This window comes from Pongo abelii, chromosome 17 (assembly GCF_028885655.2).
Source record: "Pongo abelii isolate AG06213 chromosome 17, NHGRI_mPonAbe1-v2.0_pri, whole genome shotgun sequence".
Classification (NCBI taxonomy): Eukaryota; Metazoa; Chordata; class Mammalia; order Primates; family Hominidae; genus Pongo; species Pongo abelii.
In genome coordinates, this window is record NC_072002.2 from 23,009,898 (window position 1) to 23,027,415 (window position 17,518).

The 17,518-nt window shown below is 38.4% G+C and overlaps 1 protein-coding gene across 12 annotated transcripts in view; it reads right to left on the reverse strand.

Moving 5' to 3' along the window:
* The window catches only part of PIEZO2 (piezo type mechanosensitive ion channel component 2), a 474,768-nt gene that overhangs the window by 102,234 nt on the left and 355,016 nt on the right, over positions 1-17,518 (reverse strand). For 7 of the 12 annotated variants that reach the window (XM_063716832.1, XM_054538170.2, XM_054538166.2 and 4 more), the window contains exons 15-20: positions 16,551-16,840; positions 14,500-14,648; positions 12,251-12,424; positions 7,943-7,984; positions 1,570-1,602; positions 980-1,197 (exon numbers count right to left, since the gene is read on the reverse strand). In XM_063716832.1, coding sequence (XP_063572902.1) covers positions 980-1,197; positions 1,570-1,602; positions 7,943-7,984; positions 12,251-12,424; positions 14,500-14,648; positions 16,551-16,840 — 906 coding nt within the window. The remainder of the gene's footprint in view (positions 1-979; positions 1,198-1,569; positions 1,603-7,942; positions 7,985-12,250; positions 12,425-14,499; positions 14,649-16,550; positions 16,841-17,518) is intronic. The other 5 variants (XM_024235892.3, XM_063716831.1, XM_054538165.2 and 2 more) reach the window with 2 other exon arrangements.

Sequence of the window (17,518 nt, forward strand, 5' to 3'; positions counted from 1 at the left end):
ACTTGGCCTCACAGAGCTGGGGTCTCCCCTTCACACTGAGGAATTCACAAGCTCAGACACGGAGAGAACATTTCTGGTCCTGTCCTCTGTGTTCTGAGGTAAGTGGGGAAAGAAAACCAGGTTTAAGGGGCACAAACCTTTGGAAGGGGTCTTCTTGCTACTTTTTTTGTTTTCTACTTTTGTTAAGGACAGTTTACCAGCAAAGACAAGTGCAGCATCTTAAGGTCATAGCCCCAGAAGCTCACCCCAGAGATGATGCTCTCTGGTTTGTCCCAGTCTTTCTGGAAACTGCTATGTAGACTTTATATTCTCTGTCAGATAACATTTCCTGATCACTGAGGCTGCTCAAGGTTCATCATGCTCTATTAAAACATTATTTCAAGTCTAGGAAGGGAAGTAGAAAAGAAGAGCCCAAAGAATGAAGATTGAAACTCCTAAAACAACAATATTGACAAAAACATCTCTAGGAGTTTGCTTGAAACTATAATTATCCAATTGCTGAATTTCTCCTCCAGTTCCCATGTCCTTAGGCATCAGATCAGAGCTAGAAATATATTCTTAATTTTCGGTTTCCTGGAAAAGTCTCAGAATGGTTTCTTGAGAATGCATTTGTACAGGCGATGTCTAGAGCCTTTGGAGATTCTGCACAGCCAGGTTGTACCTGCATCTGGTAGAAACAGAGAGGCTCTGACTGAGCACGTGGTCAACACCATGCCCCGCCAGTGTATGGACAGGAGCACTACTTGTGGGTCAGTCACTGATAACCAGCCGTCTGGTCTCTACTCCATCAGAATTAAAAAGAAATTGTTGGAGAAATTGGAACAGTAATATTATAACTATAGCAACCAAACAAAAACCACTCCAATTTTTATGTAATGGACTGGGTCAAATATGTATTCTTTTGGAGCAAGTCGATGTTTCCTTCACTCAGTCTGGCAGCCAGCATTCTCTGAGCAGCTGCTGGTAGTGGGCTGATTACCTGATGTTTCTTCCTCCTCCTCGGATTCCTCCTCTTCCTCTCCGTCCTCCTCTGACTCCTCACTGTCTTTCCCAAGATCACCCTTCTGGGCTTTTTCAGAGTAGCCCTCAGGCTTCTCCTTCCCAGGCTCAGCCAACTTCCTCACCTCTGGCTTCTCCAGGCTGGCAGTCAGGTGCATCATGGTGAGGTCCGGGAGGCTTCCTTCCGGGTGGGCCAGTCTGTTGGCAGAGAGCAGCTGAGTCAGAAGAGGAAAGGGTGTTGGGAGAGATTTGAGTGAGGGGCAACTAAAAGGAGGATAAACACAAATGAAATCAGTGCATGTACAAAGACCTCACAAGGTGGGGTGTTAGCGTTTTGTCACTTTCTTTTTGGTTGGTTTGTTTTAAGTTCTTTCTAAAAACAAACTGTAAACTCGGTTAGGTCTTGTTAGCTTTTCTAATTCAGGTTCTAGTGATTAGTTGGTAATGAGAGCTATCGACACCTAAACTTGACATTTTTCCCAGAGGAGAAAATGGTCAGAGTTTAGGGTGTAGAAGCATGAAATGGCATCATGTAGAGCAAGCATTTCATGGCTTCACAGGGGGACTTACTCATTTTGGTGGATTGGTAATTTTTTCTTGATGCTGCTCATAGTAATTGAAATAGAAAGAAAAAAAGGAGATGAGAACAGAAGAATTATAAGGAATGTCAGAGATCACATATCATGCTACATATCATCCACTATTGCATTCCTGTATGCCTGTTGCAGTAATGCCCTAATGCCAAATGCATTCCAGGGTGGCATCAATAGCGTGCTTTGCTCTGACCCCTAGGCTTGGCAACTAATCTGAGAGTGGACAGGATTGCAGGTTTGTAAAGGAGAGAGCATACTGAGACTGCTGAGGCAAATTATGTCATGCTTTTTTAGTAACGCAACAAACCATCTTGCAAGAACCAAGTCATTCACATTTTTGTTAAGTTTTTAAAAATTTCTTAAAAGAATGTGTGCTTTCAGTCAGCCTTTGTGTAGACGAATCCCACTCTGTCATCTAAAGCATATGCCATGGAAGCTAAGTGTTTTCAGGAGTGAGACATCTGCATCATGTCCCCACCTGAGAGTCACTGATGCGAACTGTTGATTGGCAGCCGTGGGAAGACTGTGTGAGATCCTGAACCAGAGAAAGAATACAGGGAGAGAGAGCTTCCAGTGAGCCCACTCAGCAGCCTGGGATGTTACAGTTTATTTCTTAGTGGACCATAACAAGTCCCATCCTTCTCCTACAGTTTTTTAAAAGCATATCTTTTTATTCATACTCAAATTAATGTTTTAAAGAACTTCTGGGCAATAAAGTCTACATTAAGAAAAAGCCTAGTAGACATACTGATAGTCTTCTCTACTTATCATAGTTAATCCAGAAATTTTTAGCAGGGTTCAAACAAGATGGACAATAAATAAGATTATTCTATCTGGATAATCGTAGGTTCTGAGTAAACTATTTAACTTTGTGAAAGTTGATTAATTTTCTACCAAATGAGGAAGTTTGATTAGATAAAATGCAGGTTTACTTTCAACTTGTTGATTTGGTATTTGTAAACATGCCTATCATTTTGGGTAACTGTTGTAAGGAATCCACATTTTCCCTACACTTTTAGATTATCATTCAAACAATTCCCTTGCACAGGATGTCCAGCAGGTAAATGATAGTATGCCAGAAACAGATTGTTAATTTAACGGAGGGAGAGAATCTGAGGCGAGTTTTACACTGGTGGAAGGAGTTATGCTGACATACTACTTCCTTATTTTACTAAGCTAGTCAATTCATCCTCTCAACTTTGGAGAAGTTAGCTACTCTTAAAATTGCAACCCATATCTTCTATACCAGTGCCACACACCAAATCTCAGGGAACATATTTGCCGTTCCTGCTTTGTCAGGACTCTCCATGTGAAATGTTATTAAATATGGAAGTGATCGGCTGCTGCACAGTCGTCAGTATGTATTTGTTCTCTTCAGGGATGCATTTTATAAATTATAGGATACCTTTATTAAGACAAGGAATTTGGTGGTTGCAGTGTGAGGTGGGACCACCTCAGAGTGAATCTTAAAGGTCTACATTGACACTGCTGCAACCTCATACGACAAGAAAACTACGTTCTAACAATTACTGCTATTAACAGAGTGAAACTCAAAGAGGGGAGGCTGTTTCCGCAGCTGCTACTACAGTTACACAGCAGATGTCCTCAAGCAACGACCCCCGAAACTGCCATGCCGCAGGTAGAGCGCATTGAGGAGAGATTGTTCAATGAAAGAATCAGAGGAAGACACTGTAGTAAGCCTTTTGGAAGTAGGTCCACAAGGCTGATTTCTAGAAACTTGTAATGGGACAAGATGCAGCTGCGGACAAATGAGAAGGGCATCTCTGCATCCAACACTGCTCATTCCCTCTGACCTTAGAGCCACAAACCCCAGACCCTCTCTGGAGCAGTCTAACCTCGTGAGCTTGTAATGGACAACAAAAAAGAAGAAAAAAAAGAAATTATGTATCAGGCTGTCATTTACTAGTCTAGGGGTTTATTAACTATCTTGAGAAATTCCAGAGAATTGTACCTTGTATTATTAAAAACTGTGTGCATAAAACATAGATAAAAATATTTTAAATGCATGAATAAAGTGTACTGTTTCAAAAAGACACTTGTGTGAATCCTTTTACTTTTCTCTCTCTCTTTTTCTCATTTTTATCATAACATTGTTTTTAGAGGCCATAGGGAAGAATGTTAAAAGACTTGGGTTCAAGTCTTCACCAGAAAACTTACTAGCTAGATGAGATGGCAAAGCTATGTAACCTATCTTTTAAGTCTCAGTTAGCTGAAACAATAGTGCCTATTTATAGGAGGTTGTAAAAATTAAGGTGGTTTCTGTTAAGCAGTTAACACAGTGGTTAATTACACAGGAAACATTTTAAAGTAAGGAGCCATCTTCTAATGGTAGATTTTCATATATTACGGTTTGATAATCTGCATCATAAATTCATTGTAAAGAAAAAGCAGAATTAGAAACATGCTTTTGCAAGAGCCTACACAATGATGGATGATAGGGAAGGTATTAAACTTAGACTATGATTCTGTCATCAGCACCTTCTTTAACAGAACTTGGCTATTTTATAGAAGACCATTCAGAAGAAAAAAAAAGAGCAAACATTTCTTCGTCGGGAATCTGTTTCCCAATGGTCTCAGGGTTCTGTTTACTGGGCTTTCTGTGTGTGATTTCAACTACTGCATTCCCTGAGGAGTGGGAGCGGCAGAGGTGGTTCTGCACAAATGCAAGCTTCCGAGGCAGACCCAGCTGCGGTTGCTAGAAGCAACAGCTGTATGGACTCTCCGGGAAAGCCTGTGTATTTTAATTCAGCTTTTTTTTTTCCTTCCTAGCAAATAAAAAGAAAATGGATCTTGATTTTCCAAAAACAAAATTTAAAAACCCACTCTAGTAAACAAACTCCCGGAAACTTCAGGCTAAAGAACTTATAAGACGTAATTCTTTACTGAACATCAGGCTTCAGGCTAAGGAACTTACAAGACTTGTAATTCTTTACTGAACATCAGGCTTCAGGCTAAGGAACTTATAAGACTTATAATTCTTTACTGAACATCAGGTGCAAATTACCTAATGGTCATATGAAGGATTTTGACTTTGGGACTCCAAATAATAAGCGTGATGATGAACAGGATTCTCGGAGAAGCCCCTTCCTCCACTGCCTTCAATAAGGCTGCTTTGGATGTCTTTCTACACAGGAAGTGCATTTCTTCTCTTAGGGTTTTCTTTAACATTACTGATAACTTTGTTTCCTTGCTCTTATTCAGGCTCTGAGCTCTAACCTTCTCACTGACCATTAAGCAAAATGGCTCTCTCCTTTCATGTTCTAACGGAGCAGATGACAAGTATTTGTTTGTGTCTTCACTCACTCTTTACACTTCCACAGCTTTGTGCAGCACCCAATGTGTGTTTCTCCATTTGTGACTCTGTCATTTTATTCTAAGTATGGGTTCTGGGGACTTTCCCCTTGAAGACAGAATCCAGTCCTGCTCTACTCATCACCCTTACAAAATGTAGTACTGTGCTTGGGGTGCACTATAATTCACCGAATCTTGGGTGAAGAAATTTTATGCACTGGAGATACATCCTTATTTGAAACAGAAGAAACAAATTACATGACAGGGACCCTCAAAGAGGGTTAATTCTGTACAAGGACCTGACTTTGAAAAGCTACATAGTAAACTACTTTCCATGAAAGAAAATGGAAATTCTAGCATTGTAAAATCTCCTTAGTCTGAATGTCATGTGTTTTTATGATTCTAATTTGGAATATGTGGTAATGTAAACCGCACTGACACTGTTATCATTAGACTGTTAGCAAAAAGGTGACTTGCACCTGTGTAGTGTTTAATATAAGTAACATTTAAAGTAAAATAATTTTACTGTTTAAGATAAATTATTATCTAGAACTCAAAAGCACTTTTAGAAGATTGTATTCACATAGAAGCATTTAATTTGTGAATTGAATATTACATCTTAATTATGTGTGTTGGTAAAATGTATCCTGTTTACTAGGTCAGTTGCAACTTAACCACAATTATCTATATTTTTAAAATGTTATCAAAGTGACCTACTGTCCTCAATACACTACCCTACCTTACAACTTGTAAAGTCATGTCTAAATTTTAATCAACTCTTAAGTTGAATTGTAGGTATGCCCCTCTTTCAGCCCAGAACTAACATTTATAAATATTTTATTCTCCTTATAAAACATTGAACATAAAGGAATAAATTAAGAGAGAAAGCAAGCTTATATATTTATTAAAGGATTCACCCTGTCATTCTAATGGATAATCAGCCCTACTCAACACTGCATACAGCATTTCAGAAGCACACATTATAAAATGAGAGACAGGCTTGTTTGATAACGTTTCCTTTGAGGCATAGCTCTGGCTGCTCTTTTTTTTTTTTTTTTTTTGAGACAGAGTCTCGCTTTGTCGCCCAGGCTGGAGTGCAGTGGCACCATCCCTGCTCACTGCAAGCTCCGCCTTCCAGGTTCATGCCATTCTCCTGCCTCAGCCTCCTGGATAGCTGGGACTACAGGCGCCCGACACCACACCCAGCTAATTTTTTGTATATTTAGTAGAGACGGGGTTTCACCGTGTTAGCCAGGATGGTCTCGATCTCCTGACCTCATGATCCACCTGCCTTGGCTTCCCAAAGTGCTGGGATTACAGGCGTGAGCCACCGTGCCCGGCCTCTGGCTGCTCTTAACATGTTAATATTCACACAAAAATATGAGATTTCACTGGAAAGAAGGTAAAGATGGGATATTGCAAGTTTTTGGTCATTTGGGGTGACTTTGAACTTTGATACTTCTAAGAAGTCCTGAGAGAACTAGCTGGCCTTGTGGCTTGGGGTAAGGGGCATAAGCTCCCATTCATGATATAAGTCTGGTCCTTTGGGATCAAAAGTCATACAAGTTGCTGCCAAGGGAGCCCATCAAACCAACTCTTGCCCTCTTATAGGTCTCAGCTTTCTCTTTACAAAGCAAATGCTAAATGCTTCATAAGAAACACAGAGATAAAGAGAGTGAGGAGTCCCTTATGTTTGGAGGGATGGGATTTAGATTATTGCTCAGGATTTCTAGCTAGAGTCTGTTTCTTACTTCTCTACCTATCAGCTGAAAAACCTGTTATTGATGTTTCTTTCTCAGGTTGTCAAAAACCAGCCCCCAAGAAACCTGACAGGCCTCGTTCATTCCTCCTCCCTCAGCAATCCACAAGTGACTCTGCTTTTCATACTTGGTTAGAAGTTGTGCCTCTTAGGGTTTGTGATTTGGTTGTCTGCCTTAGGATTTTACCTATAAGGAAAGCGAACGGGCTAGAAAACCAACAAATCTTTTGAAGAATTATTTTGTTAATTGGATTTATTGCAAGATATATTTCTCTGACTAAATTACTAGCTTTATTACTAATGATATGCAATTACAAGAGTGAATATTTTAATTCACCTACTTAGTAAAGTAAAATAGTTTTAGTAAGTTAGATCCCAAAGGATAACTCTGGAGGATAACCTATTGCACAACATTTATCAAAACTTGCTTTTTATTTTGCATGGACATTATATGTTTTATCTCCCCAGCTAGGTGATATGCATCTTAAGGAAAGTCCATGTCTCAGTGCCATCTCGGTGCCTTTTGTGCTGTGCAAACATATGAAATCTGGTGATGTAAAATATCCCTCTTCAATAATATGTTGCTCTTTCTTTCAAGTAGAGATATATTTGAAGAAAGTGATGTTTTTAAAACCATATATTGTGACAACTTTCATTTCATTTAGGAAATATCTATCGAATATCACTTCATGGGTAAGGCGCTGGGGTAGGTGACATGGGGACATCTTGGCGAATCATAGCGGGAGTCCAGATCTGAGAAAGTTATGCCCCTACTCTAGCAAGGCAGATAAGACAAGCAGGCAGGAGATCAGACAGAGGACTGGAAGGCAAGTGTCAGGAGAGCATCAGTGATGGAGTGCTACGGGGGTTCAGAGGGAAGGCGGATTACTCTCAGCAGGAATGTTGGCATTTATGGGAGGGTTTGTGGAGGAGGTGGTTCTTGAGCTGAGCTCTCAGTTATGTGTTCAAGAAGGAGGGGAGTTCTCAGACAAGCCTTGCACTAATTCTACCAAAGAACAGAATGAATGGGACATAAGTTTGAACCAAGGCCAAAGGCTGAGCACCAGCTGAAGACCCTCAACAGCCTCCACATCCACTTGGTGGCACAATTCGGTACAGATACCAAATGGTTTGGTTTGCAAAATACATCCATGAGCATACCTGAAGACCATTGTCCACTATCTGACAACACGATTTTTCATGTATAAAGCAGTTAAGAATTTAACACAGCAAGAAACAGCTTTGAACAAAAATAAGAGAGAAAACATTGAGTACCCACCTATTTATTATTAGATATACGCGACCATTGACTTTGGCATGGCTACGAGGTGGCAGACGGAAGCACAGGGATGCAATGAAGAGACAGGTTGGAGAGAAAGAGAGGAGACTGTTAGACAGAGGTGAACGAAGTGGACTCCCTTAAGCTTCCTAGCATCAAGTATAGCCACCCTCACAGGCTTCATGCCTTGAAGAAGAGTCTAGACAGCAAGATTCAGTAGCAACATTAAATCAGACAATGTTCAGGAAAAATGCTAAAAGATAACAAGCCTCTCCCTTCTCATCCCTCTCCATCTCACACACTTTATTACAAATTTGTAATGTTTAAATTTTTTAAGGTACTTTTTTTTTTTTTTTTTTTTTTTTGCAGAGTCTTGCTCTGTCACCCAGGCTGGAGTACAGTGATGTATCTTAGCTCACGGCAGCCTCCGCCTCCTGGGTTCAAGTGATTCTCCTGCCTCAGCCTCCCAAGTAGCTGGGATTACAGGTGTATGCCATCATACCTGGCTAATTTTTGTATTTTTAGTAGAGATGGGGTTTTACTATGTTGGCCTAGTTGGTCTCAAACTCCTGACTGCAGGTGATCCACCCTCCTCAGCCTCCCAAAGTGCTGGGATTACAGGCGTGAGCCACAGTGCCTGGCCTCAAGGTATATTTTATGAAATAAAATATAATTCAAAAAATTAATTTTTGCTGCTACCCCAGAATTTTTTAAAAAAAGGATCCTACTCAGTGGCCATATTCAACATGCTGTTTTCTAAGGTTTTGCTGAAACTATAGTTTAAAAAAGGTCATTTCATTTCTCTGTGCATAATAATACTTTCTAAAACAAACCATGCACAAATTAAAGAGATATAAAAGTAATGAATATGGCCGGGTGTGGTGGTTCACGCCTGTAATCCCAGCACTTTGGGAAGTCCAGGCTGGTGGATCATGAGGTCAGGAGTTTGAGACCAGCCTGGCCAATATGGTGAAACCCCTGTCTCTACTAAAAATACAAAAATCAGCCAGGTATGGTGGCGCATGCCTGTAGTCCCAGCTACTTGGGAGCCTGGGGCAGAAGAATTGCTTGAACCCAGGAGGCGGAGGTTGCAGTTAGCCGAGATGGCACCACTGCACTCCAGCTTGGGCAACAGAGCAAGACTCCGTTTCAAATAAAAAAAAAACAGTAATGAATATTTAAATAGTCCTTTGCAAATCATCGCTAATTATGTATTATATAATAAACATGTTATACATTATAATTCTTATAATATGAATTTCTATCAATATATAGGTGAAATAATATTCCTGAGGTTGCCTACTTAGAAATAATAATTTCTTCCCATATTATTATATTTTCATAAGGCTGACTTTGTAAATTCTGTAAATCTAAACATAATAAATTCTGCTTTATACACAACAGACATGTGCCTATGTTACATCTGTGTGCATAAGCACATATACACCAACAAGTGATGAAACAGGAAAAGAAGAGTTGCATATCTCCAGAGACAACAGTGTGGAAATCAGCTTAACGAGCGAATCGGTTATTCCTGATCTGTGGGCCATTTCTTGTAAAGCATCCGTTTAGGAGGCAGGAGCAGAGAAAGCAAAGCCTGACAGTCAATTCCAACTCTCAAAATATTCCTTTTTCTTCATCATTTTGATTTTAATGTAGCCATTGTATTAGGACTCCAAGGACAAGAAATACTGTGAGGTGAAAATTATGAGCAAGGAAAATACTCCCATGAGAAAGAGTTGCCCAAAAAAAACCTATATATATATTTAAAATTTGAACATTATATATATTATATGTTAAGCATTGAACATTTTATATACTATATGTAATATAGTATAATATAATTATATATTACATATTTATATATATCAATGTATATCATATTATATAATATATCATATAATTATATATCATATAATTATATATGATATATATTATATTATTATATATAAATAATTATATAATATATATTATATTAAATAATATATATTATATTAAATATTATATAATTATATATTATATAATTATATTATATTATATATTATATATTATATTATATATAATATATAATATAATTATATTATATATAATATATAATATAATTATATTATATAATTATATATAATATAATTATATTATATAATTATATATAATATAATTATATAATTTTCATAGAACGAAAAATGAAATCCTATGTCCTTAAACTCTTCAGAGAACTGGCATTACACACTCTTTCCTCACCCTTTACATTTACTTGGAAAATTCACCGTTAAGGGTGCAGGGTAACGGCTGTGAAGCGGCAGCTGAGGAAACACAGAACCTACATCTTGACGCGGGCTGCAGTCCTTCCCCAGAACCCGCATAGGCTAAACACTGCTATACATGCTTAAAGGGAATTCTGTGGGACCTTAATTCAGTTTTCACATACGCTAGGTCCAAACCCTGGGAGTCTCTAGGCTGGTGAGCCGAATTGTCTTCTGCAAAACTGTGGTCCTGCATGTTTCTACTTTTCTGGGTAAATGGTGAATTATATCTCTGTTTGATTGCGTGACAGAAGACTCAGACACATCCATGTTAAGAAAAACAGCAAGAAAAAGGCTCCTGCATGCTGGAGGCACTTTTAGTGAGAAAAAAAAAATGAATATTCAAGAGAAGAAATGGCATTTGGAAGAAAAAAATTTTAAAAAAGATTTCATTAGCAATGGTTAATAATTACAACTCCTTCGCGAACATACAAATTGACTCTGCTAACTAAAATACTTTGTAATTATTTAATAGGGCCCTTGAAAAGAATGGTGAGGGCTTATAGTAAATTTAAACATGTTACATGGTCAGAATTAAATATGAAATACTAGTTTTATCCACATGGATCACAAGCAATGTCAAAATAATGATTTTAAAAAATCCTTTTTCTGATTATTGGCAATTCTCACTTTTATGTGCAGGCATTGTCTTTGTAAACTTTTAAACTTGGGGTGATTTTCCCTGCCATCAAGTTTGTCTATGAATGATATCTTCTAGGGTTCCCCAAACTTCTAATAACTACTTTATTTTTCCTAATGCTTGATCATCACTGAAGGTAGTAGGAGTACATATATGGAGAGGGTAAGCCACTGACCCCATCCATGCCCTCCTCCCTGCCGGGGCCTTGGAAGCAGAGAGGTTTTAGCAGAGCCTGATTTTCCTGGTGGCTAGATAGCAAAATAAGTCATGACTGATTGATACCTCTTGGTTCCATGGGTTACGAGTCATCTGAAGTATCAGAATGATAGGCAAAATACAACACAATAAGGAAAGTGAATCTGCTGGTCATAAACAAGGATTATAAAATGTTTCTCATCATTGAATAAGTGTTTTGGGTCTATCCATAACTCTAGTTCCTACACAGCAGAACGCGGGAAGTTGGGCATTTTATGAAATGCATATAATGAACTCTTACTTCATCTTCTATTGATATCTTCATGTTTTCCCTTAAAGTCAAATAATTAAGGAGAATTTTCATCTGTGGCCTCTGTGCTCCTCTCAATACAGCCCTTTGCTCCCTTAGCTGCTTAACAAGTATTTTTCCAATATCTGAATTATAGGCTAAACATGAGGCGAAAGGAAGACCATCGTCAGCATTCACTAAAAGAATGCTTGTGATCTCCCTGTGATGGAACACAGTGAAGGATTTGTGATAACCCATTGTGGTTTGAATAAATATGGGCAGGAAAAGTAATATCCCATCTGTTATTTGCAAACAATGTATATTTATTGATGAGGAGAAAACAACAGTAAGCTGCTAAAAGAAGATATTGTCATCATGTTGTCTTCTTAAATATGATTGTAGTTACTAGTCAATTGCAGATTCTGTTTTTTTAGCCAAAGTTCTTTATTTCCAAAATGGAAGGCAAAACTCTGCCCATCATCTTTTGCTATGCTCTCAGAAGACTTCTGTACTTGCGGTCGGCATAATGGAAAAATCCTCTGAATTAGCCAGATTCCCTAAATGTTCTAAAAAGATATAACCAGCCTAGACACAAATACACATATCAACTGTAAAATATTTAAGTCTCCACAGCTACTCTGAATATCTCACAAGACGATCAAGATCACTTTAAATTAACCAGTCATAAGTCACTACCCATTGTTTCAGAACGTGTCACAGAATCTTCCACGTTTTCCTCTTTTTCTCACAAGTTGATACTCATGGAAAATTCAAGGCTGAAACTTTTAGATTACTGGCTTCTCGCAAGGTGGCCAACCTAAGGTAGGGTTGAAGGCTGCCTTCCTCTTAATAAGAGGTCTGCGTTTCTTCCAGTGGCTCACCTGTAGATGGTGTTGTCTTCTTTGCTGGGAATGGACTTGAGGTCCGTGAGTTCAAGGAACCGGTCATGGAAATAGTGCAGGTGTAAAATGCACACCAGCAGAAAGGAGGTTGGGATGAATATGCGAGTGAATAGTTCAGCCACAGTAAACTGCTTTAAGCCAAGATCCTCAAGCCTGCAAAACAAAACAAAATAAAAAGCAGGAACCTCTCTTACGCAATGAAGTCACTGACTCTTTGTGATAAACTACATCACAGTCTTACACTCCTGTCAGCTCTATCGTTTATTGCATCCCTCTCTCTATGGTCCAATATGGCTTTCATTTCCACCAAGCCAGCTAACCTACTTTAACAATGGTCAATAATAAACCTTGACATTGCCAAATTCCAGGGCTACTTCTCTAGCTTTATTTAATTAAACCTCTGGTCCTCCTTGAAGCGAGTGTGGTCTTGACGCCATCACACTCTCTTGGTTTCTTGTTCCTCCATGATCTCCTCCTTTTCTATTGGACCTCTAGAGGCTGAAATATCCCCAGGACTCTGTTTTGATCTCTTTTCCAGCTGTGCTTTCCCCCTAGGGAAATCCTCTTCTGTGGATTTACACATCATCCTTACACCGAGGACTCAAAGTGCATCTACAGCGCAGGCTCCTCCTGTAAGATTCTCGTGCCCAAATTGCTACTGGAAATTGGTTGTTTCTCAGTTATTTTATATTAGTGTTTCCAAAACAGTATTCTTGATTTTCCTATTTTTCTTGGCAAAGCTGTTCTCCACATCCCTCTCCCCACTCTAGTATCCCTGAACCAATAAATGGTACAACTGTCTACCCTGCGCAAACTGAGAAGTCAGACATCTCCTATGTTCTTTTCTTTCATATCTCATTCATCCATATTTCCTTCAGCATCCTAAGCACCTCTTGAATCACCCACTCCTGTTATCCGTCTCTGCCTCCACTGAATCTAGGGGAAGCTGCCATCATTTCTCACAGGACCAGTGCTGCTGCCTACTAACTAGTCTCCTTGTTTCTACTCCCATGCATCGCTTTTTCTCAGCTAGTGAAGGGATCTTTAAAGATTGGAAAATTCCACCAAGAATAAAATACAAATAATGCTACCTACAAGCCATGCACGTTCCAGCTGCCTGCCTGAATTCTCCCCACTCTTCGCTGTGCACTCACACCCTGTCATCAGTTCCTCTTATGAACTGTGCCAAACTATGACTTGTCTCAGGACCTTTGCATGTGCTGTTCCCTCTGCCTGAAATGCCCTTCCACACCCCAGACTCCAACTCACACACTTTTCCTAAGACAAGCTTCTTCCGATGCTTCAGCTGGAGTTTAAACCAGCTCCTCAGCAAAGCCCGTGCCAGTCACTCATTTATAATTCCCCCTTACTCACTGCCTCAGCCTGTTGTCTGTTTCCTTCACAGACCTGTCACAAAGTGTAATAGACTTATTTTACACTAAATAGTTTTGTTTGTCTCCTCTGCTAGAATATAAGATCTACAGGGCTTAGATTTTGTCTGTCTTGTTCCCTGTCATATTCCAGGCACAAAACAGTGTCAGCACACGGACAACATTTAATAAACGCTTATTGTATAGACACTTCAGCTGTGTTGGTCTAGTTACACAGTTATCTTTCCCTTCTAAGGGACAGAGACTTCTAAGGGGCTTCCCTTCTCAGCCACATCAATATATTCAGCTCAAAACCCAATGCTGGCTGGATTTCCAAACTAATTTCAGAAGTTTACAGAAGCAAATTAGAAAAGGATAGAGCACTATCTCCTACATGCGCAGGAAAAACCATCTCATTATCACAAGTCTATGAGCACTTGGAGAAATTTATTTCTTTATGGCACTAAATACTCCTTAGAATCTAAGCACCCAGCAACATAAATGAGCAAAGTCTGCTACTTTATGTTATAAGTGCATGAACTTACTTATGAATTGAAGAACTGAGCTCCAATGTGGAGAGCAGAAAGCATGACTAAGTGTTAGGTGTGTTTCACATGAAATTAACATTAGAAAACGTCATTTCATTAAAATTCTGAAAATTCATGGAGTGCCCATTATGTTCTAAGCTAAGGGCTAAGTAAAGAGAACACAAAAATGACTCAGTTTTAATTTCTATTATTGAGGAACTTATAGACATTGATGACATCATGCATTACTAAAATCTTCCTTAAAGATGCTTTGAACAATGTGCATTCAAGTCTTCATCTTGTTCATCATTTTCAACTCAAAATTGCTTACTTTTCTTTTTTCAATCCAGTCATATTTTGCCACAGGCCTGGGAAGTTTTCAAACTGATATGTGTATATAAAGATAAGCACCAGCATAGTGTAAATAACCACTGACATCCAAAAATATTTTAGAATTTTCCTCCACCATTCATAGTGCACCTGCGAATCAGACATTGAAAAAAAATGAGAAAAAAATCACTTTTAGGAAAACTCACAAAAATACTTGGTTTAATTCAAGTAAGACAAGTGATACGTTTACAAATGTCTGAAAATAAAGTCTATTTCATTTCTAGTTTTTAATGTTCCGTGTCTATCATAGTGGAGTGGTCCTGGGTTAGAACCCCAGTTCTATAAATGGTTGCTAACTGTGTGAGGAAGAGGCTGAACCTTCCATAAGTGCCTATTTTGCAGGGTTGCTACCAGGATGAAATAGATATTGTTTATTGGTTCCTGCAAGCTATTTGGCCCATAGGGGGCGCTCAAAGAACACTAGGGTAGGTGCTGCTGTCGTTGTGGTTATCATTGCTCAGAGAAAACCACATCCATTTTGAAATTGAAAGCAATATTGTATGAATGAAAATGTGAAACAACCACAGAAAAAAGACATCTCGTTTTACCGTAAGCTGTGGATATTCATTAGAGAACATCTATCCTGAATTTTTAAGAGTATTCAAAAGTTCACTGATTTCTTTTGAGATTTTTTTAACTTAACATATGATATACTCTTGTTTATTGTAGTTCCTTTATTTGTTTTGTTGGCTACCTGCAAGATATTTCACTGTTTCATGTGTTTCTATTATTGGGTTCTCTTTTATCATCAGTTAAAAGTGAGTCGGTGGAGAACTAACTCATTTTAATGTATCTCATATATTGACTTATTTTAATGAATGAAATTCTTTTAATTAATGAAATATGAAAGCAGTCAATGCACTATACGTATATATATGTACACAAAGAGCAGGCACATGCCACACATATATCGTTTTCTGACCCTAAAGCCTGAAATGCAAAAGTATACCTAGGAATACTCTATGACTTCAGATTATCTAGCTTTTAAATTACTATTTTAAAATATAATTCAGTTTTTACAGGCCAGGTGCGGTGGCTCATGCCTGTAATCCCAGAACTCTGGAAGGCCAAGGAGGGCGGATCACTTGAGGCCAGGAGTTTGAAACCAGCCTGGCCAACATGGTGAAATCCCATCTCTACTAAAAATACAAACATTAGCTGGAGGTGTTGGAGCACACTTGGAATCCCAGCTACTTGGGAGGCTGAGGCATGAGAATTGCTCAAACCTGGGAGGCAGAGATTGCAGTGAGCAATGAGCAGAGATCACGCCACTGCACTCCAACCTAAAGGACAGAGCAAGACTCTGTCAAAGAAAGAAAAAGAAAGAAAAGAAAAGAAAAGAAAGAAAGAAAGAAAGGGAGAAAGAAAGAAAGAAAGAAGGAAGGAAGGAAGGAAGGAGAAATGTAATTCAATTTTACAGATTTTTTTGATCAATAATTTTTGGAAAACCTATGTATGAACTTTTTCCTGATTTTTCAACAACCTAAAATTTTTATTTTTACTTTTTTTAAAGATGGCATCTTAATCTGTTGCCCAGCTGGAGTGCAGTGGTACAAGCATAGCTCATCGCAGCCTTGACCTCCTGGGATCAAGTAATCCTCCTGCCTCAGTCTATCAAGAAGCTAGGACTACAGGTGTGCCACCACACCTGGCTAATTTTTTAATTTAAGAAAATGTTTTGTAGAGACAAGGTTTCAGTATTTTGCCCAGGTTGGTTTGGAACTCCTGGCCTCAAGCAGTCCTCCTCTCTTGCCTCCCAAAGTGCTGAAATTACAGGCATGAGCCACTGTACCCCGCCCTGAAATTGTGAAATAGTAAACAAGTTGAAGACAGTCATTTCCCATTTTAGGATTCTTGGGATACAATGTTTGAATCTTGCCAATCACTTTATCCATGTTCATGAGATTCTAGTGATTTAAAATCTCTGCAAAGGTAGCTCATGTATATTCCTGGGACAGATGTGAGAATTAAAATGGTCAACTGTGTACCTACCTGATATAGGGCCACACAGAACAGGAACAGCACCATGTAGATGATTTTGTACATTACGATTTTGCCCTCGAAGCTGACGAAGAAGAACATGCCTCCGCAGACGTAGATCCAGTACTTGATGAACATGGCCACCACCAGATTGCCCAGGACTTTCATGATGTCCTGCTCATCATCTTCTTCAGCTTCCTCTTGCTCTACCTTCTTTCTCTCTTGCTTCTCTTCCTTCGCTTCCTCTTCTTCCTCCTTCTCTTTGAGCTCTCCTTCCACTTGTATATCTTGAAGTTCCTCATCTTCAAATAGAAAACTGTGCTGTTATACTTAGCTGGTTATCTGTGCAGAACCACACTTTGACCATGTGCGATAGATGTAGGATGTAGAGGCATGCATTTTCTAAGTTATTGTATAATTTGGATGATTTTAGGCTATTCTCATAAACACGGCAACATTCATAACTAGATTAAAAGTCAATTTTCATAACCTTCTCAAAATACAGTTTACAAGAAAATAAATTTGGTAATACTAATTTATATACAAGATCTTTTTTATTTCTGATATCCAGTGATAGCTTTAAGTACTGTGAGATGTAAAAAATAAATAGGCAACAATAGCACAAATGTAAATGACTATATCAGTTTCAAATTCTAATTGCTTCACGGCTCTAGACAATCCAAGTAGTACTTTACTAAATGTGGTTAATGCTAAGAATCTTAACCAAAAAGCATGTTTTTAAATAACTAAAAATTTAAGAGTTACAGCAAAACATAATTTAATTTAAATTAGATTGAAAGAGTAATTGTAATTTAAGTTTGAAACAATTTAATGGATCAAAATAAAAAACTTATTTTGTGTTGCTTTAAAATATGCTAATACATAAGACTTATCTCTGTGTTACACAGCCTTATATTTGAAGAACTTGAATAATTATTTCAAAATAATTTTGGGGGTTAATTTGAATAATTTATTCAAAC